This window comes from Argiope bruennichi, chromosome 4 (assembly GCF_947563725.1).
Source record: "Argiope bruennichi chromosome 4, qqArgBrue1.1, whole genome shotgun sequence".
In the NCBI taxonomy this organism is placed as follows: domain Eukaryota; kingdom Metazoa; phylum Arthropoda; class Arachnida; order Araneae; family Araneidae; genus Argiope; species Argiope bruennichi.
The window spans coordinates 7,656,967-7,684,954 of record NC_079154.1 but is presented as its reverse complement, the minus strand read 5'-3'; the positions used below and the strand labels follow the sequence as shown (position 1 = coordinate 7,684,954).

Sequence of the window (27,988 nt, the reverse complement as noted above, 5' to 3'; positions counted from 1 at the left end):
CTTTTCATTAGTCAATGTTTCATTGTACAATCAGAAAATGAAAGTCTAAAATATATTAACAGTTTAAAATCAAATAGTTTTCATTTTTACACAATATGTCCATAATATACTTCTCTATATTCATTTACATATTAGAGTTATTTATTTTCTTCTTGCAATCAATAATCCCCCCCCCCACACACAGATAATCAATTTCAAATCAGAGCTAGGTAATTATATTTAACATAATTTTTTTCAATAATAATTTCTTCTTAAATAAAACCATGCTTAATATCAAAAATATTTTCCCATAAAAAATGAAATGCATACCTACTCTATTACACTTTAATTTCCGAAGTACTCAGTTATTTTTATTTTATAACAATCACCATTCATCAATAAACTTTCAAAGTATATTTTTAAACCATAGTTAACCAAGTAACTGACTCTATAAACAAGCCTTTTAAAAAATAAACATTTTTTTAATACACATACAAGTGAATTTTTTTTTCAGCTAACAGCAAACTCTCCCTAGTTGATCACCTGATCTTTAATAAAGTAAAAATGCACATTTTCTTTTGTAAGAAAAGTTGCTTTGATGACTCTTTGTTTCTTGAACATCAGAATAGACTTATGCTAAGAAAGTTTTAATGTGATTAACATTTAAAAACATTACAAGATCTGAAATTAATTCTCCATATAAAATGTCAATATTGCAGTGTGATATTTTCCATATTATCCTTCATGATAGCTATTATGGGAAAGAGCTAACATATGAGATTCAAGAGCAATTCTGCTTCGAAAGCATGCTTTGCAAAGTGAACACATATGGAGTTTTTTTGTTTCATGTAAAAGTTCATGAGCATCTTTGTGCTGTTTTTGCGTGAAACTTTTGCAACAATACTGACATAAATAAGGTCGTTCACCAGTGTGTTTTCTAATGTGCCTTTTCAAGTTACTTTTGTCAACTGTAGCATATTCACAAAAATTGCAAGACCTGGTAGGTGCATTGATCATTTCTAAAAGGTCATTTTTAGAGAGTGATGAATCAGAAACTGTTTCCATACCTAAAAAAAAAATATATATATATCATTCTTAAAATTAAAATTTTTGTGGAAATGTAGCTGAGCAGAAGAGAAAATTAAAAAGAACTAAAAGTGAAAATAAATGATTGTATAAAAAACATATAGTAATGAAATAAGACAAAAAAAAAGTTTGCACTTTTTTTTCTTTTTTTTTTACACATACATACAAAACAAATAATTCTTCAGAAGTACATTCAATACAAACAATTCACTGCAAAAATTATTTTCTAAATGCTGTTCATCTTCAATGAACTTTGTATGTAAAATAAATTATGGTCTTATTAAATGACGATAATCGAATTATTATACATAACATGTTTCAAAGACAAAATTCCTTTGACATTGATAAAAATTAAGAAATGATTATATATTTCTTCTTTTGTCATGTTAGCTACTTAGGGATGGAATGAGAGTCGGACTTACAATAAATGAAAATATTTCATGGATTTAATATTATATTAAACAGGAAAATGATGTAACATTTCTTAACCAAGACACTTTACAACATAAAATGGGTGCACACATAAACACAATTAATGGAAATTTTGAAAGTATGGAAAGAATTAAAACTTATAGTTAATATATGTATAGACCAAAATTTTAATAGAAAATAACTAATTGCTGTCAAATGAAATTACGCAGCTGATTTCTCAAAAACTAATTCTAAATGTCAATGATACTACAAAAATGAAAAGCCAAATACAAACAAATCCTTCTAATAAAACCACAACTTGATTTTTTTTTAGGAAGTACAGGTGATACAATCAATGTTTATAGCAAAGATCAATATATTTAATAAAGACTATAAAAGCATAACAGTATGAAAAAAAGAAGGGAAAAAAACTATCATAATATTCTTATATGCAATCTCAATAAATTTGTAAGTAAAGGCAGAAAAAAAATTATTATTATTAATATTTCAAGGAAACAAATTTTAGTGGTTTTGTTTAATTCATATTTTATCTTTAAGTACTTAAATTGATTAAAAAAAACTATTAATTTCATGAAGAGAGAGGATTCAAACTTCGGCTTAAACATCACAAAACTTTTTATATGATATTTAACATAAATACACAATTTTCGTAAAGAATTTACTTTACAAAAATGCCTAAATCTAAATTTAATAATATGTCTTTAAACTTTAAAAAATATTTCAGCATTTATATTGTCTACTCAATATTTCCCTATAATTCAAGCTTGAAGACTGATTTAAATCAATGAAAATAAGGCTTCAAAGTAACCAACCACAAGAAAAAAGTATGCAAAATGTACAAAGCACAAGAAATAAACATAATAATTCAAAAACAGTATGTAATACCCAAATGAAAAAGTAAATTGAATTAAAATGTATGGACAATACCTTTACTAATTAAGAATACATTCAAAAGCAGAGGATGTTAGTTAGATATAATTAAAAGTTAAATTTGTATTGGTATTTTCTATTCAAAAGCAAGTTAATAACCAAAGAAATTTTGAAATGTATATTGTTGCTTTTTTACACAGCATAAATATGATGGGGGGAAAAAAAAGATTTGAACAATGAAGAAATTTATTAATTCTAATGTAAATAAACAGTATGAACAAATAGCAACAAAAAAAAACCCCTTTTACAATGAAAAAGATAAAAGAACAATTCATCATCATATATGAATAAAAAAAAAGTTTTAAAAGAATATAATTAAATTTAAATACAAAAAAAGAGACAAATGAAATTTAAAAATATATATCAATATATGTACTAAGCTTTATGCTACAATCAAAAAATTAATATTGAATTTTGTTTTTTAACTGAGGTAAACTTCCACCATATTTGTATAACAAACTATTAAATGGAAAAAAAAATTAATAATAACAATTGAAAGAGGCAGAGAAGACATACACAGAATATAAATAAAAAAAAAAACATTAATGCATTATAAATAATAAATTATTTATATTTCTACACTATCTTGTGAAATAAATATACATTTTAACTGCAGTTCAACACTGACTCCAGAGTAATATTTTACTTAACCAATAAAATTGAAACATAATTCACAGTAAATAATTAATTTATATTTCTAAAATATAAATTAAAATAAAAATAAAATAAGTATAAATTTTACCATTAACTACAGCAAAATGTTTTACTTAATTAATCAAATTATCTCATAAATTTTGTCCAAATATATATTGTTCAAATTTATATTAACGTTATATTCCAAAATATGAACTAATTAAGGGGGGGGGAAAGGAAACTATTATCAAATTAAATAGATAGAACATAAGAAATCAACAAAAACAAAGCAAAAGTAAGAACAATCTAAATATTTCAGACTAGTTAGAAAATAAAATAAACATGCTTAAATGGTATAAGTTTAGTAATATTACATTTCTAAAAAAATATCAAATGCAAATGATAAACTCATTTTACATACTTTTCACAAAATTTTATGTCACAAAGAAAAATTAAGAACTGACAAAACAAATCTATAATTGATTTAGATTAGGTTTAAAAGAGATTATTTAAAATAAGAATATTATGATCTTTATAAAAAGAAAAATAAATCTGAAAAATTTAAACAAAGTAATAATAAATCTGAAAAATAAAACAAAGTATTAAATATTAATAAAAATAGGTACTTCTCAATATGACACTCAGACTTAAAGTATTTTAAAGAAAAAAGAAACACACTGAGAAAATATGATATCGAATTTGAACCGATTGGCTTAGAATGTAACATCAGAAAGTTAAACAATACATACCAAATATTTAAACACATAGATTCTTTAGGGTTTAATGAAATATTAAAAAGAATGATAAAATATTTAACACTTAAGAGCAATGTCATAGATGAATATTTTGAATCAATTTTTTCTTTACATCATAAATTAAATTACAAACTCAAGGATTTGTTTTAGCTTTAAAAAAGAAACTTATTACATTAAATTTAAGGACAAATGAAAAAATAATACTTTTCAAATATGTTCCATCAAAATTAACTTGCCAGTCTCCGCTACAATCCTTATTCTTTTTAAATAAATTACTGCATTGTATAGAAAAATATTTTTATTTTACAGAGCCAAATATTAAATATTAAAATAAAATTCACACATAAAAGCAAAATAATATATAATTCAAAGCATTCATAAAGGTACCACACATTATCAGTTCCAACAGAAATAACACAAAATAAGGTATAATACAATTAAAAACTCTAAATACTATAATAAACATTGAAAATAGTTAACATCATGACACAAAAATGCTTTTTCATAGAAAAAAAATCACGCTTCATAAGCTATTACAATGTAATCCATGATGATTTTTTTTACTCTTTTGTAGCTTAGAGTATTATAAAAAGAGTTAACCAATAATTATAAAATATTCAAATAATATACTATCACAAAATTAAAATTCAATAAAAAGCATACATTAAAAAGTATTTCTTTAGCCCTCCCTGTTAATTGAAAAAATAAAAAATAAAAATTTTAAGTGGTTAAAATTATATTTTGAAACAAGCTCAATATCATTGCAGAACATAAGTTTTTAATATAATCATAAGTAAATTGTTGACAAGGCAACACAAATTTTCAATCAATTTATGATAAGATATAATATGATTATTAATTGCTCAAAGATACATCATAGCAATTATTCTCAACTAATCTATAAATAAAAAATTTTATATTTAAAAAGGATGTATGAAATTAATAAAACAGTTTATTGGCATAGATAGGTAATTAAAATAAGCAAAAAGAATTATGAAATTACAAAATTAATGTTCCTTCATTGTGCTGTGAAACCAAGTGCATTTTCAGACAAAATTCACTTCGAAAAGACTCTTTGCATATATTGCACAGATGTAATTTCTTCTGAGCATGTGACACCATATGATAATCCAAATTTTTCTTTTGAATATATCCTTTACCACACAGCTTGCAAGAATATGGTCTCTCACCAGTATGCTTTTTAACATGCCTGATTAAATTGCATTTTATGTAAGTCTTATAATCGCAATAATCACAGGCATAGAGATGTACTGAACTGCTTCCTCCAATAATCAAATTACGCTGTTCAATCATCTGAGAAAATGGTCCTAAAAATGAATTAATTTACAAAAATTAGTAATTTATGGTCATGCAAAATTATTTCCAATAAACTTAATTGTATAGCATATTTATACAGTAAAAAATAACCATTATATATATATATATATATATGTAAAGATTTATTTATTTCAAACATTATGATAAATATGATTCTTAAATGGAGAAAATAACTGTCTATAAAACGTTCAACATTAAGAATAATTAAAATTGTGTTTTCTTTTTTTTAACACTTATTTCTTCTGTTTTAAAAATTAGAAAATAAATCAATCTAATCAAGATATGATTCTTTAGAATTGCAACGTTTATGATTGATTTAAAATAAATAACAAAGATTTTTTTAAATCAATCATAAACAAGGAGAAAAATCTATTTAATATTCAAGTGATGATTAATTTTCTGGAAATAGAGAAAAAAAAATCTTAAAATGAAAAGAATTGACAAAAATACAAGAAAATATATATGACTTACAAAACAATGTTTTCATACTCAATAGTATTAAAAGAATATATAAAAAAAATACTTTGAACATAAAAAAATTATATTTAGATATTTTAATAATTAGAAAAAAAAATTTTAAGTTCCAATCATTTCAATATTATGATTATATGAATATTATTTCCAAGATTACACAGTTATTTAGGAATAATATTTACTTTTCAATACAAGCATGCAATATATTGAACTTTAAAAACAAAACAGAAACAAAAAAATAATAAATTGTCTTTATTATATTCTCTCACTTGTTGCTACATATTGAAAAAGCAAAATATGAAATTACTTGATATTTGAATTAACAGAAGCAAATTATGTATGTATAATGTAATAAAAACACACATTATTTAACATGAAAAAAAAAAAAAACCTTTAAAGAAGAAATATACATTAGCTGCTCAAAATATTACTAATAATACATTACAAAAGAAAACGTTACATGAATTTACTTTTTAACAAATACATCTTAAAATTATAGAAACAATTCAAATTTTAGAAGAAAAAAAAGTTTGATATACTTTAAATAGATACTGAAATATTAAAGTTAAGAATTTATTATTTCACATTTTAATTAATGCACAACTAGAAATTATAAATATATTAGTATTTTTAACTAAAAAAAATGGCACATTTAATATTTAGTAATTTTTGGAAAAGTTTTAATCATAGGACTGTTTACAAATATAAAGATACAATCAACATTCATATACCATTCTGTTTTATATCAGTGTTATTATTTAACAGTATTTCTAAAATATTTATTTCACACTGATCAGCAGATTTCTTGAAATAAATAAGATAATGCTTTTTACATTATATAATATGTGCAATCAACAATAAATTCAATGTTTTTATGTGCCAAGAAAACATTTGCTCCTGAAAATTCGCATTTCTTACCATTAAATGAACTAATCATAACTGTTGTCTTTGTTATTTCATGCAAGCCAAACATGTTTTGGGTAATGCATGTACACAATATATTTTTCCCTTTGATTTTTCCACTGGTCTACTATCGGCCTTGCACCTAATTGGATAGGCTAGATCAGCATGGGCATTAAAAAAAGTATGGGGGGGACAAAAAAAAAACAAGGGAGGTTAACACTGAAAGCATTTGAAGCTGCATATTCATTAGAATAGTACTATTTCTCATCAATGGTAAAATGACGAAAGTTTGTATAAAGAAGTAACATATAAAATAGATCTAATAAAAAGAATTTAAAAAAAATCTACATGACTTTATTCCTCTCCCCCAGATACGAGAAAGAATTAGGATGTAAAACAGAATCTATAGAAAGAACAAAAAATTTATGAGACTTCACCCACTTTCTCAAAGCATTCTATCCAAAATTCAATGATAAAATGAACTCTTAATGTAAGTGAATGTCATAAATAGGATCGGGGCCGTGATGGCATACTGGTAAGGTCTAGGCTTCGGAACCGGAGGACTTCAGGTTCGAGAAATCCGTTGTGTAAGCAGGTCTGGTGCACACAAAATCCATCGGGGCCAAATGTTCTCCCGTTGGTGTGGTGTAGAAGTTTATAGAGGGTGGTGTCAGCTCACGAGTCATCCTCGCCATCTGACCGCTGCTCAAAATTACAAGATCCATCCCAAGATAATCCTAGTGTTGATTTAAAAACGGGACGTTAATGTAACTAAATTAAACATAAACAGTATGAAGATTGACTCAAGTCCTTTCTGAAAGTATTTTTCACCCTGAATGTAATTCCTTTTTTCTTTTGCATATGATTATATATAATTCCAAAAGATATTGTTCTGTGCCGTAAGAAAGAATAACTTCTTTTTATGTTACTATTTTAAACAATGCTTAGAAATATCAAAATTATGAGTATTTTATAAGAAAATTGTTAAGCATTTTTGATGAAGGTTTTGTTTTTATTTAAAACAATATAAATAATTTGCAAAATAACATGCACCCAATTATTCTAAAACAGGAAAACTCTTGTTTCAAAAAGCCTCTTAGTCTGTCTTTCTTTCCAATTCAAGGAAATATACTGGACATTGTATTGAATATTCTAATTATACATGCATTTCATTATCTTTTTCTTATTTTAACAGTAACTATGCAATATATATATAAAACTTTAGAGAAATAAGGGGAAAAAAATATTTTAATAATGAAATTGTGATTAAAAGTAATTGAAAAAAAACTAAATCACCTATTAAATTTTATTCCTATTTCAATTTTCTTGTTTAATTAATTAATTTTTTATATATTCAATATTTTTTAAAAGTACATGGGTTACTGAATATGGATCACATATCTATTCATATGAAAAAACATTTTACACAATAATAATCCTAGAAAATTTCAGATATATTCAGATGAAATACATTCTATCCATGTACCATTTTTTGTAGTTGTAAAATTCTAAAACCATGATCTTTTTTAATCTGACACTCAAATTAACCAAATGGCTGATAGTTGATAAAAACATTTAGTTTGTTTAGCTTCTCTGCCTTGATTTGGCAATAAATTTTAATTACTTAAAAATTTGCTATCATTTAGCTATATATTGTCATAGCCTATATGACATAAAAAATAAAATAAATTGCACATGCATTAGTAATTAATTACATTCAAAAAATCAATACAATAAAACAAACCAAAATTTTTTCGACAGCTTATGAAATTAAGGTGAAAAATAAATAAGCACAAATATTTTTATTTTTTTTGAAAATTAATATTAAAAGTAAAGTTTAGAAGTATCAGATATCAGCATTTCGGATATTATCAGGCAGAAATTTCATCACAGCACAGAAAATACATTGATGAAATACTACAATTAAAATATTAAATTAAATAATATATGAATAAGGAATTTACTGTGTAAAATAAAGTACAAAATACACAATAATTAATGTCACTAATGTATAATAAATGGAATGGAATGCTGCAAACTGAAGTTTCATAACTTCTAATTATTGCCAAGGCTGAAAAGTAAAATACGAAAAAAGTGCAGAAACCAAATATACATGAACATACATTTTCTTACAATAATTACTTTAATATCAAAAATTTATACAAACAAAAGTGGAAGGGAGAAAAAAAAAATAAACAGATAAGAGATATAAGATAGACACACAAATATATCTAAAAAAGCGGAGCTAAGAAGCCATTGAAGATAAAATATTAGAGGTATTTTAATAAATGCTGTCAATAAAATTGAAAGATTAATAATGAAACAAGTATAGAAGATATAAGTGAATATTTACCAGCACCAATAGAAAATATTTTAACAAATTCAAAAGTATTTTTTTTCTTTTTCTTAAATTACAATTTTGTCCCGAATGCTTTACATAATTATATAAAAATGTTACTTTTTAAAGTATGATTAATTATTCATAATGAAGATTCCAAAATAGAAATTCTACATTTTACTATTCATATGAAATTTTATAAAAATAAATTGTTAAAATAGGCTAAAATTTAAAAAGCTACTATAATGTTGATATCAGGAGATCTTCCACAAACACCATTTATTTAAAAAGAATTTAAGAAAAGCTATTACTAAAAGGGAATAAGATAAAGATATTGCATTTAACACAGTGTGATTTTATATTGTATGTGAATAATATATGTATTAATGTTAAAAATGTAATTCTTTATTTACAAAAATTTTCATTCATAACAATTATTTTATGAATAAGGAATATAAATGCCACTGGTTGAAAACTATTTTGAATTTGAAAATTCAACATTAAATTGGGAAAAGGGATTATTAAGACATGAAATTACTTTAAAAATAAATTCCAAACAACCTCACACTTTATATATTATTCAATATATTATTATTACCATATATTTCAATTTTTTTAAATTTCTTTATAAGATATAGATTAGAACAAGGAAGTTAATTTAAAACACAAATTATGCAGCAGAAGAACTGAAATTATGAATGCTTTAAAGATAAAATAAATACTTGAGCTAAACAAAGTACTGTCTTAAGACATATATTTGCTATCAAGCACACACCTATAATCATAATATAAATCAAATCATTAACTGAAAAGGCAAATGATTTCTCAAATATTTTTTTTTCATTCTAAAATATCATTTTTTTAAATTTTCTAAATAATAAAATCAAAATTGAGCCTCCCTGTAATTTTGTTAAAAGGGGGGGGGCATGAAACTGCATTCCTCCAATTCCAAAGCTGAACATCTGTCATCAGAATTGAGAACCTCTAAATAATATGAAAAAAATTACATCTGCAGTCAAGGTTTGAATAAATAATTCATCGAAATCTTTTTTCCAGTAAGTATATTTTATTAGCAAATATGTCAGCATTTTTTGAGATACTTCTATGGTTTTTGGATATTTCAAATTCAAATGATTTGGCAATATTGCCTATGAAGATGGGTAAAATACGTGATTTTTCTTGCATAGTACTTTATTAAATTACATCACAAAGAAAGCCAACAAGAGTTTTCCAATATGCCTTTAATGTACTGTATTAATCAAATTAAACTCAGTTTTACACACACAAAAAAAAATGTTACATCATAAATATCTTTAAGGGAAACAACAATTAAACTATGAAATTTTTAACAATGGTAAACATTTAAATAAATATAAACTATATCCATTATATAAGAAACCAAAATTATTGGGAAAACAAAAATATAACACACAAATAGTTATTTGTCAATCAGAATAAATCACATTGCAACTTGAAGTGACTAGAAATTAAATAATTGCGATTCCTATTTGAAATGTAGAATACTGCAGAAAGATTATCAAATATGAATTAAAATTTTAAATTATATAAAAAACCATACATAACATTTTCATTAAAAAAATAATAAATATCCAAAACAAGAAGGCACTATGGCAGAGAAATATATAATTTTTCTCAGATTTTTAAGCTTTTATCAGCATATCACAATAAAAAAGATATAAATTTTCAGTTTTAATGGAATGATCAATAACATAAATAACAAAACTGCATTTCAAATATGGCTTTTCTTTACATAAACTCTTTTTTTTATTATTATTTAGAACATTATTTAGAATAATACATCTCATTTAAAAATAGGAAAAGATCATCAAAGAAGTTTAATTTCAGTGTGTAAGCATGTGATTTTGTAGTGACATGCTTGATCGAAAACATTTTTTGCAAACTGTGCACATATGCAGATTACCTAAAGCATGGCAAATTTCATGTCCTTGAAGATGATGCTTTTGAATGAAACCTTTACCACAATACTGGCACACAAAAGGCCGTTCACCAGTATGTTGTCTCTCATGCTGCTTTAAATGGCCTTTATTATAGGTAAAATAGTCGCAAAAGGTACATTTGTGGTAAACCGTTGATTTCACACGATTAGTCTTGGCAAAGAATTTATCATACTGATAACTATTGTAATGTTGGGTAGATTTTCCTGTAAGAAAAATCAAAGCATAAATACATTTTTAAGTGTTTTAAAAAAATGCAAAATTATTAATTTTGGAAAAAAAAAAAAAAAAAAGGAAAATTATATTTCATTCAACATATTTCCTATTTTGAATTTCAGAAATATATTTAAATCATTTTAAAGTAATAATTAATTAAAGAAAAATATACAAATTTAAACAGCACAGAATACTAATAATCATAGATTTAATATGCATATAATGGAATTTTTCGAAATATATCAATAACGAATGAGATGAATCTTATTATAAAGAGATCTCTGTAAATATATATAACCTTAAATAAAGAAATTTATTTTTTTAAAAAAATACATTAATTTAAAGACAAAGTAAGTTTTCAACTGTATATATTTTTTATTTCCATTATTAAAAATCAAGAAATCTCATTTTAGGGTAATTGCAAATTAATATCACACTATAATATAATAAAATATAGGGTACAAGAGCACTTGTATGTTTCACAAATAAGCTGCTTTTTACTATATGAAACAAAGTTGCAAATAACATATTCTTATAATTAAACTTTATCTGCCTTTTATGTTTCACAAGTAAATTTATTAGACTATCCTATGAACTTCAATCATCATCTCCCTCACTATGTGTTTTCTGGAACAACATATAAATCTAAAAATTATTTAAAGTAAAAATAAATATATTTCATAAAGTAACAATTAACTGAAAACCTATCAAGATTATTGCTACTTATATGAATCATCTTTCAGTGAATTTAATTTAAAACTAAAAACATTTGTACTGTAATAACTTTTCAAATTAATTACCAATATCTAAATAAGTAAATAAGCCTAATTAATATATTCAACAGAAATGAAACTAAAAAAAAATGTAAGGAAAATACACTTGATTAAATATTATATTAAAAAATTAGAAACTACACAAAACAGTATAAAAAAATTCAAAAAAGATTTGTGGTTTTCAGTATAAAAAAATGGAATTGTGTACAATTATATTGAAAAACTACAGGTAAATACCTTTAAAAGATTTTTATTCTAATTTAGAATTTTACACAAGTACTTTAACATAGAAGTGAACAGAAATCTAAAAGTAATTCCTTCAAAATACATTCTTAAAATAAACATTAACTAATATATAAATGAAGCAGCGAAACAGAAATTTTAAAAATTATTAAGAAATAAAGGTAACACCTTTCCTATATTTATTTAAGGATACAATAAAGGTTTTTGTATTCTTGGTTTAATTTAATAAATTATCAATATGAAATATTTTAATAAAAACTGATAAAAAGATTTGAATGTTGATAAGTATATAAAATCATGTTTTATTCTGGAAATTATTAAAATGACACAAATAAGAATAAAATTAATATTATTTATTATATTTGCTGAAAAACAGTACACAGCGATCACGTTGCATCAACTTTCAATAAGAAAAAGAAACATAAAAAACAGTTTTTTTTTAAATTAATAATCAAATACTGAGACAAATAGAAGGGGAACAAGACATTCTAGTTATAATTCCATGATGGAAAATGTACAGCAACTATAGTATGATGTTTTGGAATTAAATTGAGTCATAACTAGGATGAGAAATTTACCTAAATGCAGTAGAAAGATAAGTGTTGATTTTCTTTAAAAATCAAATATATATATATATGTATTAATTTTTTTTATTAAAAACTTTTAAACAAAATTTCAACATGAAATACAATAAACCAATAGTAAGAAACATAATAAAAATTTATTTTTTGAAATATCTTAGTATTTATTTATTATTATTTTTGCATTACATTTTTTACAAATATAATTATACTTTATTATTTTTTATAACAACAATTAAGTTCTTATTTAAATAATGAAATGACTTCTTCTAAATAGCAACTTTTATCAAAGCATGATTTATCTCAGATAAAAAAAATTCATTAATGTTGAGTTGCCACGTGAAATTCAAGAGTTTCTTTAGATCGAAAATTCTTTTTACAAACTACACACATAAGCAATTTTTGGGTAGCATGTAAATATTCATGTCCTTGTAGGTTTTGCTTAGAGGAATAACCTTTCCCACAGATTCTGCACAAATAAGGTCGTTCTCCAGTATGTTTACGCAAATGAGAAATTAAATGGCCTTTGTTATTAGAAGAATAAGAGCAAAAGTTGCAGCAATGTTTCATTAATTCTGATGTCCTTCCCACACGTGATACACCGATGCTACATGTAGCCCAAGATTTTGGAATACTTCCTACAAATAAAAAATAGTAAGTAATAGTAATAGTAAAAAATAGTATAAATATTTCAAAGTTTTAAAAGCAAAGAAAAATAAACACAAAAATACTTTAAAAGAAATGAAAGAGAAGTGGAATTTTATAGAACAAATGAACAAAGCTTAGCTATTACTACTACTATTTAACATTTTATCGATTCCATAATAAAATAAATAAACATGTATGTCAGGTCAAAGGATCTCTAATTAAAACAGAATCTTTCCACAAATTTGAAAATAAAAATGTGAAAGTATTTATTTTTATTTGTAATAAAAAGGTAATTAATAATAAATAAAGAATGCACATTGTAATTCAAAATTCATTTCAGAGAACAAACATTAAATTTGTTGGGGGGAAAAAAAGGCACTCTTAATTTTCAATAAATATATCATCACTTCTTTGATGGATCGAAACCAAAATTGAAAAACAATCATTTTGATCGGCCATGGTACATTAAATGCTAAAAAAAATCTTATTTTTTTTAAACCCTTATATAATATGATTTCAAAGTTTTTATAGCCTTTTTATTTAAGCTAGGGGCATTTGAAAAAAAAAAAAAAATACAAATGAAAGTTGAAGTAACTTTTCATCAACCAGCTTTAAATATTTTGATATGCTTATCACCAATTTAAAATACACAACGAAATAAGGTGTTCTACAGGAATTTTCAGTTAGCAACTCAATTGAGTACCATCATTTTCCATAAGCTATAGATGGAAGTTTATCTCCAATGTATTCAAAACAAAAAATATTTAATCAGAAGGAGGGGGGGATAAACACTTCAGAAATTTATTTTAATTTTATTCAATCGTACAATTAATTAAAATCACATAAAAATGATTATTTTTATTTTGAATAATAATAAACTATAATCCTTAAACATTTTTTTTATATTTGGGTTAGTATATAACCTTTTAATTCAAAAAAGTTTTCTTAATTTTAACAGAAAATTAATCAAGTTTCACAAACATAAATAAATTGAAATTGATGTCACGAGACTCTCAAACAAGTATGATCTTAAAATGTGGGAAAGATTTCACCACAAACCAATTTTGCATTGAAAACAAACAATGGCAATTGATATTGAACAATAAAGAGAAGAGTAAATTGATACAGCAATTTTGAAACTTCTAACAATATCAACTTTTGAAAAATGATCAATATTAAGCCTATTTTGCAATCTGTTAAAAATAATGAAGTTTCGAATGTGGTTATCTCTTTTATCAGGCTACTAAATTGAAACTTTGATTAAGGTTTCAACTCTTTTAAAAAACATTTTTTTCCCAAGTACTTTTTTTCCCCCTTTTCTATATTAAATCAAAATTACTCAAAATAAAAAGTTTCACAATGAAAATTAAAATAATACAAAAATAAAACTAACGGAATTGTAGTGAACTATAAAAGGATATCATTGAAATTCAATTTTCATATACTTATTTCAAATGAAACTTCTATTTCAATTTATCAGAAAAAAATGAATATTTATATGTTTCAGATTTTTAAAATATTTTATTTTTAAAAAACTGCAATGAAACAAAACAATTTACATTTTTTTAGCTTATTTTAAATAAAATTAAGATGCAAAATATATCACAAAACTTAAGTGTATTATATGGAATTTATAAAATATTTTTGTTAAATAAATTGCATAACAAAAATAAATGAGTAATGAATATTCATTAATATACTTTACAAAATATTTTCATTCCTATTTTCTTTAATTTTCAGGATTTTGCATAAATGCTTTTTTAAGATTCAGGATTTTATACTAAAAATTATTCCTTGGTAATTTTTATTATAATTTTTTTATTATTATTTTAAGCAGAATTATTTTATTTCCTTATTCAAGCTAACCAATATATAAATAAAACACATACAATTTTTTAAAAATTATACAAAAATAGTGGTAAAATGTAACTTATATTTGTTTAAAGGCAATTTGAAAATTTTTATATTTAGGTTTGTTTGATAAAATCAATTCAGAATAGGGATTGCAATACCGGTATACCGAATCAGGTATTTTGAGCCATTTGTACAATTTTGTAATACCGGTATTCACAAGTTTAAATACCGATTTTTCGGTATTTACTAGAAATTTTTAAAATTGTCTCCACTATATATTCAGGGATAGCCAACATAGCAAAATAGTATACGTTTTTGTTTTCATGTCTTCCCTAATGGGCGAAATTAATTAGCTAATTAATGGCTTAATTAATTGCTAAAATCTAAATTAGCAAAACATGGATTATTCCTGTATGAAGATATTGCATTCATAACGACTGATGGACAACAGTTATGAAAAAAGTTGGAAAGTTGATGGTGCAAATCAACAAATGTGCTATGCTCATGGAATTCAATTAAAAAGTAATAGATGCATTATACCAAAAAAATAAAGAACAAAAGAATCCAAATACTGTGGATATAGAAACTTCGAATTCCAACTTTAAAAACACTAAGAGTGAGAGTGATATTGACAAAGAAGATAAAGACAATGTAATTATTGAAGAAGATATTCCTAATGAGGATGAAATATTAACCCATCAAGAATTGCTTCCTATAATTTATAAAGTTTGAAAAACTGTTAAGATATTTAAACATTCCCCTATAAAAAATGATATATTATTAAAATATATACTAACTGAAAATAAAATAGAATATATGTTAACATTAGATTCTAAAGCATGTTGAAACATTTTACTCCTAATGATGGAACGATTTTTGAAACGCAGAAATCCAATCCAAAAAGCAATAATCAAATTCAACCTGTAATTTAATTTTTCAGATAGTGAATTCGACTTAATATCCAGAACTGTATCAGCTTTACTTCCAATAAAACTAACTATTGAGGCATTACATCGGAGAGATTCTATAAACAGCTAATGCAACAATAAATTTCATGTTGCATACTGAAAGAACAGCACACATCACTATCTGAAGAATTATATATTACCTTGAAAAATCGCACAGAAGAAAGGCATACCGAAATAGAAAATGTCTTGTGGTATTTACATAATTATAATGATTTTGAAAAAGAAAAGAAAAGAACCAATTCAAATCTAATTAAGTTTAATGTAAATTTTTTTAAAATTTTTTACTCACAAACCTATCCAGATTCAGAAGAATTCGTTTCAGTTATCGAAGATTATGATGACACTAATGTTGATAGTGAAAAGGAATTGTCTCTTGAACAAAAATAAGAATTAGTGATAAATAAGAAAAATTCAACGAACCAAAATACAATACAAAAATCAGCTATATCCAATACCACTCGATGAGAAATCGATTTATTTGAAGACGAGCGATTTAGAGGTAAATACTTGGAAAAAGTATATTGTGCATTGTTAACAGTACCACCAACTAGAGTAGCGTTTTCGACAGCTGGTAATTTTTGTACAAAATTACTTTTCAGGCTTAATGACAGTACAATTGATGCATTATGTTTTTTAAGACCACATTTCAAAAATTTGTAATACTACCTCAGACTGAATAGTGATATTTATACTTTTTTGTTATTTAATTAAATAAGATGTTCCTTTACTTTCTTGGGATTCATTACTGTTATAATTTATAAATTACAAATTATTTTTTGTGATATTTACACTCTCTAATATAACTGGCAAATAAAACAAAGAAACGCCTGTGTTTTCTTTCTTTTTCTAGATTTTTTAATACCGGTATCTAGATCTAAAAAATACCAAATACCAGTATTGAAATTTTTGTCCGATATTGCAATCCCTAATTCAGAATAATAAAATTTAATGTTTGAATGTAAATAAACATAAAAATCACATATTATTCATCAAATTATAAAAATCAAAGTAATATAAATAAAATTGTTTATTATATTAACTGATAAAATAATATGAAGCTATAATATTAGAGCTACCTTTGATTGATGTCTTATAGCAACAATTAAAAAAGCTTTTAGCATAATTTTTAACTGATAGTAAAATATTGAGAATAAAGCGAAAGAGAATGGGGCATCTAAGTTATCATCCCAGGATGAAAAATACATAGCAACTAAGACATGGTGTTTTAGCATTAAATCTTTTATAATTGGAAGCAAAGCTAACCTAAACACAACAATGAGAAGTGTTGAAACAAACAAAATAATAATAATTACTTATATGATTATATTTAATTCTTTTATTGAAAACTATAAAAGCACAAATAAAATATAAATTAATAACAAGCCAAAAAAATGAACTTATTTTTAGAAACACCACAATATTCATTTATTTTTTATGACAACAAATTTAAATGATTGAAATGAATTTACAAAACATCCTTAACTTCATGGCTCTTCTTTGACGACAACAAATTGTGGATGCTGAGTAGCCATGTGAAATTCAAGAGTATTTTTAGTTCGAAAATTCATTTTACACACCATACACACAAGCAATTTTTTTGTGGCATGTAAATGCTCATGTCTTTGTAAATCGTGTTTAGAGTAAGAGCCATTCCCACAATAGCTGCAAAAATACAGTCGTTGTCTGGAATGTGTACGCAAATGAGCAACTAAATCTTTTTTGAGATTAGTAGAATATGAACATAAGTTGCAGAAATGTTTTATACTTTCTGATGTTCTATCTATATGTAGTTTACTAAGGCTGTCTTTCACCCAAGGTTTTGTAAAAATTCCTACAAATAAAAAAAATAGGTAGTTACATAAACAATAATTCATATTTTTAAAAAAGAATAAAAGTAGACACAAGTATATTAAAAAAAAAAGTGACATGGAGAGGAAGGTTTTACCACAGTTGAATAAACTAAATAACTGAACCATCTATTCCAAATCAAAATAAATGATAAAGTCATCATCAAGTCAAAGGGTCTGTAGTAATTAGTACACAATCTTTCTATTGAGTTATAAACAGTGCAGAAATAAAAATGTATATGAATAAAATTTTATTTTCAATTAAAATATAAACAGAAATAATAATACTAAGATTGAACACAGAGATATTGTTGAAGGAGGAAATTGTTAATAAGTTGAAGGGGGGGGGGGGGAAAGAACTCTTAACTAGCACTAAGAGTATTCATAGATATTCTGAAATTAAAATTGGAAAAACAGTCATTAGATTAAACATAGTATGTTAAGTGTTAAGATAAATTATGCATTTTGATTTCAATTTTTTACAGCATTTTTAACTTAGTTTGAGGCATTATTTTTAATAATTATAAAAAAAGTCATAAACAAATAGTCATAACTTTTTCATCAACTGTATTAATATGTTCACTACCACTTTAAATATCAGGGGTGTTTGTGGGACCCCAAAAAATCCCCTGAAACTTTTACGGACTTACTACCGACATTTTGGAGTTTCGAGAAGGGGGGGGGGGAGAAATGAAAAATTACGATTATGAAGTATTGAATGACCTAATTATAAAAGTTCAATGAATTACTTTTTTTGAAAAATTAATAACCATTAATTTTGCAAAACTAAGACCTTTGAACCCAGGTCACGTGATCGCACATCTGGTCGAACGAAGTCTCTCCCTTTTTTTTCTGCCGCACCTACTTGCCGAAAAGAATCCAGAAGAGAATGTCCGAGAACCGGGGGAATGAGTCATAACTCGCAATAAGGAAAGAACAAAAAAGAAGTTTTTTTCCCCCTTTTCACTCATTATCACTGCCTTTGGAGAAAGAAAGGAATAGTTTTCACCACACACACTGACCTTGCGTTTTCTGCTTTCAAAGCAAACAAAAGTACCCAGATCAAAATAAATAATTCATTATTATTCCTACTTCCCTTTGAACGACGATCCCCGGAATTTCCGGGTATCGAAGTTCAAAATCCCCGGAATTCCGGGGTTTCCCCGGGCCACAAACACCCCTGAAATATACAACCAAGTAAGCTATTCTATTGTAATTTTCAATTAACAGCAAAATCTAGCACCATCATCTTCCAATTTTTAAATGGAAATTTACGTGATTAAGGGTAGAGAGGGAGAGAGACTTAATAACAAAAGAAACTTGTTTTAAATTGCATCAATCATTTTTAAATAACGAATATCACATAAGAATGATTATTTTTATTTTCAGTAATAATTAAGTACAATCCACTTTACAATGGTTACTAGATAATCTTTTAATTAAAAAAAAAGATTTTTATTTTTTATTTTAACAGCAAATTAATTAAGCATCACAAACATACGGCAAATATAAATTAATTGATGTTGATGTTACAAGACTCTTAAACAGACATGAATCTTAATACGTGTAAAAAATTTCATTACAAGCAAATTTTGCACTGAAAATAAACTATGCCAAGAAATAAATTCGTATTGAGTACTAAAAGAAAGTAAGTAAACAGGTATAGCAATCATCACATTTCCCTTAATATCACACTCGAGTGATCACATTCAATATATTTAGAGGGGGGGGGGGGGGGAGTGATCAGATTCGATATTTAAATTGACTTTCGAAATTTATGGAAAATTGATCTATATTAAATCTATTTTGCAATAAACTGAAGCTAAAAATAGTGAAAAATGAAAATCTGTTTCTATTGTTTTCATCTCTTCTATTTTATAAGAATTTTAAATTGATGCTTTGACCAGATTTTAAAATCTTTTTTGTAATATTTTCTTCACTTTTTTTATCAATGTCATTACAAATTTTAAGTTTCGCTATGAAAACTGAACAATACAAAAAGGTAAAATTAAAGGACAATTTGAAGAGATTGACCATAAAACAAAAATAAACAATTCTATTATTTCCATTTACTCATTTTAAAGGTGACTCATTTCAAATTCATCAGAAAAAAAATTAAGGATATACACATTTATTTTGCTTCATTCACTTCAAATTATTTCAAATCTAAAAATGAAACATTTATTTTTTAAATGTTCTAATCACAATTTTAATCAATAGCTTTGTAGCTTATTTTGTATCGAATGATGCAAAAAAATATAACATGAAACTAAACTGTATAATGTTCATTTACAATACTTAATGCTTTTATAAACAAATTTGAAAAATAATGTTAAATGAGTGTTATATAAATTTACAGAATTTTATTCTTTAATAAAAAGCAACAATTAACTCATTCTATTAAGAGCATTTTTAATGACAAGAACAAAATTTTAATATAATAAATTTAGAAAATATCATAAGTTAATTATATTTGCATTGTAAAGATTCCCATGCTAAAACTTTTGTAGTTATATAAAACATACAAACTTCACAGATTTCTTCAAGATGCAGCATGACCCCCTCCCCCATAGAATCCACCATTCAATTGGATGCATTCTTTTCGCTCAAACACATATAACAAAATGAAGTTATATTTGTTATTTCCTTTTCTAAATTTATGATTTTATTTTATTTCAAATAATCAAGATTTTTTAAGAACAAATTTCAATTGCAACATTCTAAATGGGAAACAAAATTAAATAATTAACAATTATTAAGATGTTATAACATTTAATCATGAATATCTTAAAGAAAATGCCTGAACAGATAATATAAGTAATCTCCAAATATAAAATTAAATTGCAGACTTGCAATTTAGTAATGTGGACAAAATAAAAATTAATTATAATTTTTTTTACAAAAGTAAAGGGAAGAAATTTTCTATGAATGTAAGAAAATCTAAACAATACATGTTTATTCTGTATAATTGCATTCCTGATTTTTTTTATTTTAATAGAATGGAAAAATTTTATTGCAGCAATGTATCTGAAAATATACACTGGAATAAAAAAGAATAATTAATGTTATATGAAAAGTGATAGCTAAATTTAATAAACACATTACAAACCAACTTTATCTAATTTTGTAAGAAAGAAATATTTTTATAACATCAGTATTGAAATAATGAAGAAAATATATTTAAAAAAAAGCCAATTGTAAGAAACTAAATTGTCATTATGTTTTACATTAAAATTATTAATTTCTTTAATAATAAAAAGGTTTCCTCATGAACATATTTTAATTAAACAAATAATTTTATGAATGATTAAAAATACAATAAAAAATATATGAAAATTTTCTATAATTGGTTTTTAAAAAGTTACTTATACTTGGGCAAATTCCATTTAATTCCTATTATTTTATAATAAATTTTGTTGAGTTGAAATTTTTGAGTAAATCATCAATACAGCTGAAATCCTTAAAAAATTTATAATTTAAGAAAAACCTGATAATTTTTTTAACAGAAAATGAGAAATGAAAGGGGAAAAAAAAAAAGAAAAAGAAAGAAAAAAAAAAGTAAAACTGAATAAGATATAGAACAGAAAAAGTAATTCCTTTCACTATACGAAGAAAATTCTATTATTTGATATTTAACAATTTTAAAACATATAGCAACAATTAAAACAGTAAATAATTTTAATTAACATCAATATTGCACTTAAAAATTAAATTACAGAGTTGACACTTCAGTCATAAGATATGCATAAGAATAAGCATAATATTCATAAAAATTGAGATTGACCATTTAACATGTAGATCAAATATAGATAAAATCTACTATGAATTGTGAGATTAGATTACATTAAATTGCAAGATTAGAAAATTTTTACAAAAATGGCAAATATATATAGTTTTATAATAATGTTCAATGCTCTAATTTATGCAAGGATAAAAGTGAAGAATCAAAGATTTTAAGTAAATATTTCATAAAGTGTTTAGAATAGAGGATGAATAAGACATTTATCTATTCTCATATTTAATATTATGAATGATAATAAAAAATGTTATTTATGATTTCAACTCATGTTTATTTTTTATAATACAATGAATAAAAAGGCAAAAGAAAATACTTATTTTAAGACATGAACAATTTCAAATGTCAATTCAGTTCATTTATTATAATTTAAAATTGTCAATTCACTCATTTCAAAATCTCACTATAATAATGACATGATGGCACAAATATGAAAAAATCAGATATTTTAATCATTTATGACTCAGCATGTGGAATTTCAATGAATCTAAAGTACGTAAACTTAATTTACATATATCACAAACATGTATTTTTTTCAAAGAGTGAGAAATTTCATGAGATCGAAGATAAAATTTTTGACCAAAACATTTTCCACAAATCTTGCACATAAACGGTCTCTCACCAGAATGTTTCCTTACATGGCGATTCAAGTTGCTTTTATAATTTGATATATAAGGACATTGTGGACAAGAATAACAAGGAACTTTCCCTGCATTGTTTTTCCTCAAACAGGAATCATCATATATCCCTCTGATATCAATGTTCATAATGTCTATGAAAAGAAAAAATAATCAAAACTACATGTAAAATTATATCTATCCATTACTACCATGCATATTATGGGAGAAAAAGAATCTATAATATCAAAAGAATCTAATTTCATTCTAAAAGCAGTCTGGTATCATAGAGCAGTAATAAAAAAATGTTTAAACTACAATAATGATAATAAAATAATTATATACATATAGAAATAAAATAATATTTAATGTAAAAAATCAGCATTGAGAGAACATTTTAAGAAAATACTAATCACCATTTTATTTCCAATTAAACTACGTTTAATGATTTCATGAAGTTCTGAAAAACATTAAATATTGTTCTCGACCTTTACAGAAATTAAAATTTAGACTATGCCTAATATGACAGATAAAAATATATTTACATTGTAAATTTGAATTTTTTTAAAACTCAAAAGTTATTACAGCTTATCTAATGAATGCAATTATGTTATAACATGTCAATTGAAAATGCTAAATGACATTAAAAAAATATTTTGAAACTAAATATAAGCTATCTTAAATTATAATACTTCCATTAATATCTAAAATTTCTTACTAAGGTAATATTTTAAACTATAAACACACTGTGAATACTGTTTACAAGAACAATAGAATAAAGAAATTTGGGGGGAGGAGGTAAGGAGCTACCATATTATATATATATATATATTGATAAAAATATTTTTCCTTAAGTTATATTTTATATATTACATTAATTTCTGTAATTTTTCAAGAAGTAAATTATTGTAATGATTATTGAATAAGAATTTCCAAAAATTTATATTGATAATTTGGAAAAACATGAAGGCACTTAAGAAACAGATATTGGTTTTCATATTTTTGCACAAGTTTTAGCAAAGAAAAAAAAAGTACATATGAATCTCTACCAGAATAGAAGAGTTTAATTTAAATACTAAAAAAATGAAATATATAAAAAAATAAAAAATTGGAAAATAGCAGCAAAAAAATCAAATTCAACTAATAAAAATTATTTTTAATATAAATATTTTTAATACAAAATATTTTAAACAGATAAAATAATTCTAATACAGATTGAATAAGAAAGTGATTCACAGAACAAAACATATAATGCTATAAATAATATGAAATAATGCATAAGAATACCTTGGTATGTAAAACAAATGATTGTGTAATTTCTTTTAAAGTCATGAGTAAAGAATAGTAATTATTCATCAGTGAGACTTAATTATGTATAAAAAATTACCAAGAAAAAAAATTATAAAAAAGTAAGTTTTATAAACATACATCTAGAATATGAGAAAATGTAATTAAAAGAAACAATACATATAAGACTTTATTCCACTTTCTACATCTTCCAGAAAAAAAAAAATGCCTAAAGAAAAATTAAAAATCAGAACAGATTAAATAAGATATACAAAATTAGCATTAGAGAATTATTGCTGATACAACTCAAATCTAACCAAAAAAATATACTGAGTACATTTTAACTATTTTTTTTCAATACAACTAGAGACTATTAATCAATTAAGTTAAAAAAATTAACATTAAAGCATCATGTAAGCTTAAAAAAATTTTCTAGAAACTCAACTAATATTTTAACAGCAAAATTCAATTTTTAATATAAATGCAATCAATCAATTTAATTAAAATAAAACAATCTCACAAATATAAAAATTGTAATAAGAAAGAGGACTCATAATTGTTCATTACACAAAATTTAAACACTGCTATTTTTTTATATAAAAGAATTGAAATTGTAATTTTATTTATCAGACGAGGATTACAAATAGTTATAATTGATTTAGAAGTTGTAAAAACATATATAATATTCTAATATTAATTTTGATATATGGAATGAATTATTCAATGTATTTTTTAGTAGATTTGCACCTTATATTTATTCTTTTCCAATGTTATACCACAATATATTTTTCATGAAAGCAATTAATAACATTTCAGCTATAGCTGCACTTTTTCCCTTCTTATCTTTATTTAATAATATTTTTTTTTTTTTTTTGTAAAACAAGATGTGGATTCCAAACTGGCAATTAATCAATTTTATAAATTTGATGTAAGATATCTTATCATGCTTTGAAGTATTTAAGGGATCTTTCAATTGTTTTGCATAAGTAATATCTTTGAATTACTGAGAATTATTTCATTTTCTTTCAAATAAACATTAAATAAAATTTGAACTACTTTCAACGCTTATTTTATAACAAAATAAATAATCAAAATTGAAACCAATGAAAGATTCTATAAACATAAGCGTAAAAAGTTCAACTGCAATAATACATACAGAATTATTTAATATTTTTTTCTACCACTAAAGTTACAAATACCAAAATAACTAGATATCACAATACCAATAATTCACTAGATTTTCAAAAATAATTGGATATAAATACAAAAAGTCTTTTACCTTATTACTGAACAACTTTTTAAAATTACATGAAATTTTTAAAAAAATCCACAAGTTTTGTTTAATGTAATTTCTCTAATGATTAATTATTAAATTCTGATTAATGAAGTTTAAAAAATATATATTTATCCATTTACTGATAACTTTCTCAAGTACTTAATAATAATAATAATAAAAGATATTCTATAAGCCCAAACATATCCAAGATAAACATAGATATTACAATGAAAAATACACGGAGAAGAAAAAAAATATTATTAACTAAAGATATAAATTTTATCAATCTGACATGTTTCAAATTAATGCATTTAAGACATAACAGAACTCTTAACATTTCAGAGGAAGTAACACCATGCTTAGCAATATTTTTATACTGAGCTGCAAAACAGGAAGACATCATTTCAATCAAATATGTCACTCATAAAAAGAGAGTAAAAATCACTACTTTATATAAATCAAAGTGCCTTTCATGGAAAATTTTATAGCAAAATAATAGCAAGCATCTCCTAATAAAAAGGATTTCTCACTTGCATGGATATTTTTTTATTATTATTATTATCCTCAAAATATTAATATATATGAAATATTAGTAAAATACATTTCACAAATACAATTTAATAACAAATTAAATAAATAAATGCAGTAAAAATAAACATGATGTCTTCTTTTTTACTTTTTCAAATTTCAAAATAAGAATAATTATTAAACTGACTTTTTGCTTAATAGTAACAATTTAAGATAGTAACAATTTTCTAAAGTTTAAACTGCATAAACAGCATCAATGTAAAGTCTGGCACATTAATAATGAACAGGACATCCAACAAACTAATTTAGCAGCAGATCAAGGGCATCATTATTTCAAAGGTAAATACAAATTTGCTATATTCATTTTATTCTAAATAAAATAGATTAAGTAATTACAATTTTAAATATGTTTAAAATATGAATAATGCTTTACCTTGTGTATCAATATTATAATGTTGCTTAAACATAGGTATTTTTTTATATTTATAATATAGTTATTAAAAATGAACATTCTAGAATTAAGAGAAGCTGGCTAACAAAAAAATTCAATTTGCAATGGATGTAGCCCCCAACTACATTTTTTATTTTAATCATTAATTATTTTATAAAAAGATATTCATTGGATCACATGAGTTCAAATTTCTAATTTTAGTCCTGATATGGCATCAAATTACTCTAGTTAAAGACGCTAAAATTTGTGGGATGGTCTTGATAACATAACAGCAGAGAATTCAATTCTATAAAAAATTTAAAGCAAGCTTTAAGAGAAGATTAGGTATACCAAATCAAATATGTTTTATATAAGAACAGATTGGCCGAAATTATGATAGTAATATCAACAGAGAAAAGGAAAAAGATTTATTATTTCAAAATAGATTTATTTAATAAAATATGTATTACATTACAGAAGGTACTAGATTAAAGTGAGACTTAATTATGGAAATCCAGCTTCCAGTAAGTTTCAACTTAAATAGTTTAAGATGAGGTACATGCCTATTTGAAAATCATTCACAATAAAAAGCATTTCAGCAAATCCATTTTAATTAGTTTAAATACATGTTGGCAGTATTACTCATTTGCATCATGTCTAACACATACATAAATATAAGATGTCACAAACTTTCATTCTGTAAAATTAATTTGTTTTAGTAGAAACTGCCCCTTAACACCATTAGAATACTTTTCGATCATACTAGCAAAGAAAATTAAAGCCTTACTGAAATGAATAAGACAACAGCATTAATATTGTATTAATTTTTACAAGTTAGTGAGTGAATTTTCAAATAGCTTAATGAGCGAAAACTCTGATGGCAAATGCTGCAAACATGAATTCTCTTTGACAAATGTGCCTTTTCATGATTTTGAAGATGATGCTTTTGGGTAAAACGTTTTCCACATAAATTACAGCAAAATGGTCGTTCACCAGTATGCCGTCTCTCATGAAGTTTAAGATTACATTTGTAATAAGTTGAATAAGTACAATATGGACAAGAGTATATTTTTAATGACTTCTCTTCTCCAAATAGTTCCATGATATTTGAAGAGCTGGAATCCATTTCTAAAAAAAAAAAATTTAAAAAATCCTTTATAAAAATTTATAATTTTTTAAAAACAGTAAGTGAATTTATAACAATAAAGCAAAATGGGTACTTTTAACATCAAGAGATCTAGAAAAGCAAAATCTGGGGCAAAATATTTTATATGTTGCAACAAATATTCTGATAGTTTCATATATTCAATTAAAAATAAGCAAATAAAATTAAGCATATTGAAATATTTTCCATCAATATTCAAAAATAATACAATATGAAATGCAACGAAAATTCCTATCAGTTGTGCTAATTTAAGAAATTTGTTCAAAAAGATTTACTTTTCTCTGCTTTATAATTAAAAGTTATGACACTTTTTAAAGTAAACTTAAAAGCATTTAAAAAAGGAAAATCAGATACAATAATTATTAAAAAGAATTACATTAATATTTAATAAAAATCAGTTTTTTAAAAGCCAATATAAACCTTTTATAAGTAAAACTGAATTAGTAAATACTTTTGAAATTAAACAAAATTAAAGTAATTTTGTTGCATTATTAGATCACATTTTCATGGGGCTTTCTAAAAGCTATATAATTTATTTAAAACTGTGTCCATTGAAGCAATTACAATTGATAATCAGAACAAAATTTCTCTCTTTTGCACACATTTTCATGAACATATAATGACATTGAAATGAAAATATACTTTAAATGATTACTCACATTCTTTCATTCAATATATATATTTTTATTCTTAATAAAAAGATGCATAAAATTTCTACAGAGCAGAACATCATACAACTGGAACTGCTGATTACATATTAAATTATTTTTATGACACATTTTGATATAATAAAAAATAATAATATAAACAATTATGTAATATTAATAATACAAACAGTGAACAAAAAGAAATAATAGAGCAATTTTATAATCTAATTAAACTTATAAATTTGTTTAATATCTAAATATGCACAAC

The 27,988-nt window shown here is 24.0% G+C and overlaps 1 protein-coding gene across 1 annotated transcript; it reads right to left on the bottom strand.

Annotated features, from left to right (window-relative positions):
• Nucleotides 1-157: 157 nt before the first annotated feature.
• Nucleotides 158-27,034, bottom strand: LOC129965678 (zinc finger protein OZF-like). Its single transcript, XM_056079782.1, has 8 exons — nucleotides 26,884-27,034; nucleotides 22,393-22,542; nucleotides 17,893-17,958; nucleotides 13,113-13,295; nucleotides 10,811-11,050; nucleotides 4,819-5,143; nucleotides 4,679-4,713; nucleotides 158-1,046 (listed from the first exon to the last, which is right to left on the bottom strand). The coding sequence occupies exons 1-8, from the start codon at nucleotides 27,032-27,034 to the stop codon at nucleotides 715-717; spliced, it is 1,482 nt and encodes a 493-aa protein (XP_055935757.1). The 3' UTR covers nucleotides 158-714.
• Between the last annotated feature and the right edge of the window lie 954 nt (nucleotides 27,035-27,988).

What these genes read in the sequence shown, in the direction of transcription:
- LOC129965678 (XM_056079782.1), bottom strand. Translation starts at nt 27,034, where the DNA reads ATGGATTCCAGCTCTTCAAATATCATGGAACTATTTGGAGAAGAGAAG. An exon ending in GTGCAGAATCTGTGGGAAAG is followed by an intron (nt 11,051 to 13,112) that starts GTTATTCCTCTA and finishes TTTTTCTTACAG; the next exon opens with GAAAATCTACCCAACATTAC. An exon ending in AATGAAGGAACATTAATTTT is followed by an intron (nt 4,714 to 4,818) that starts GTAATTTCATAA and finishes TTTTATTTATAG; the next exon opens with ATTAGTTGAGAATAATTGCT.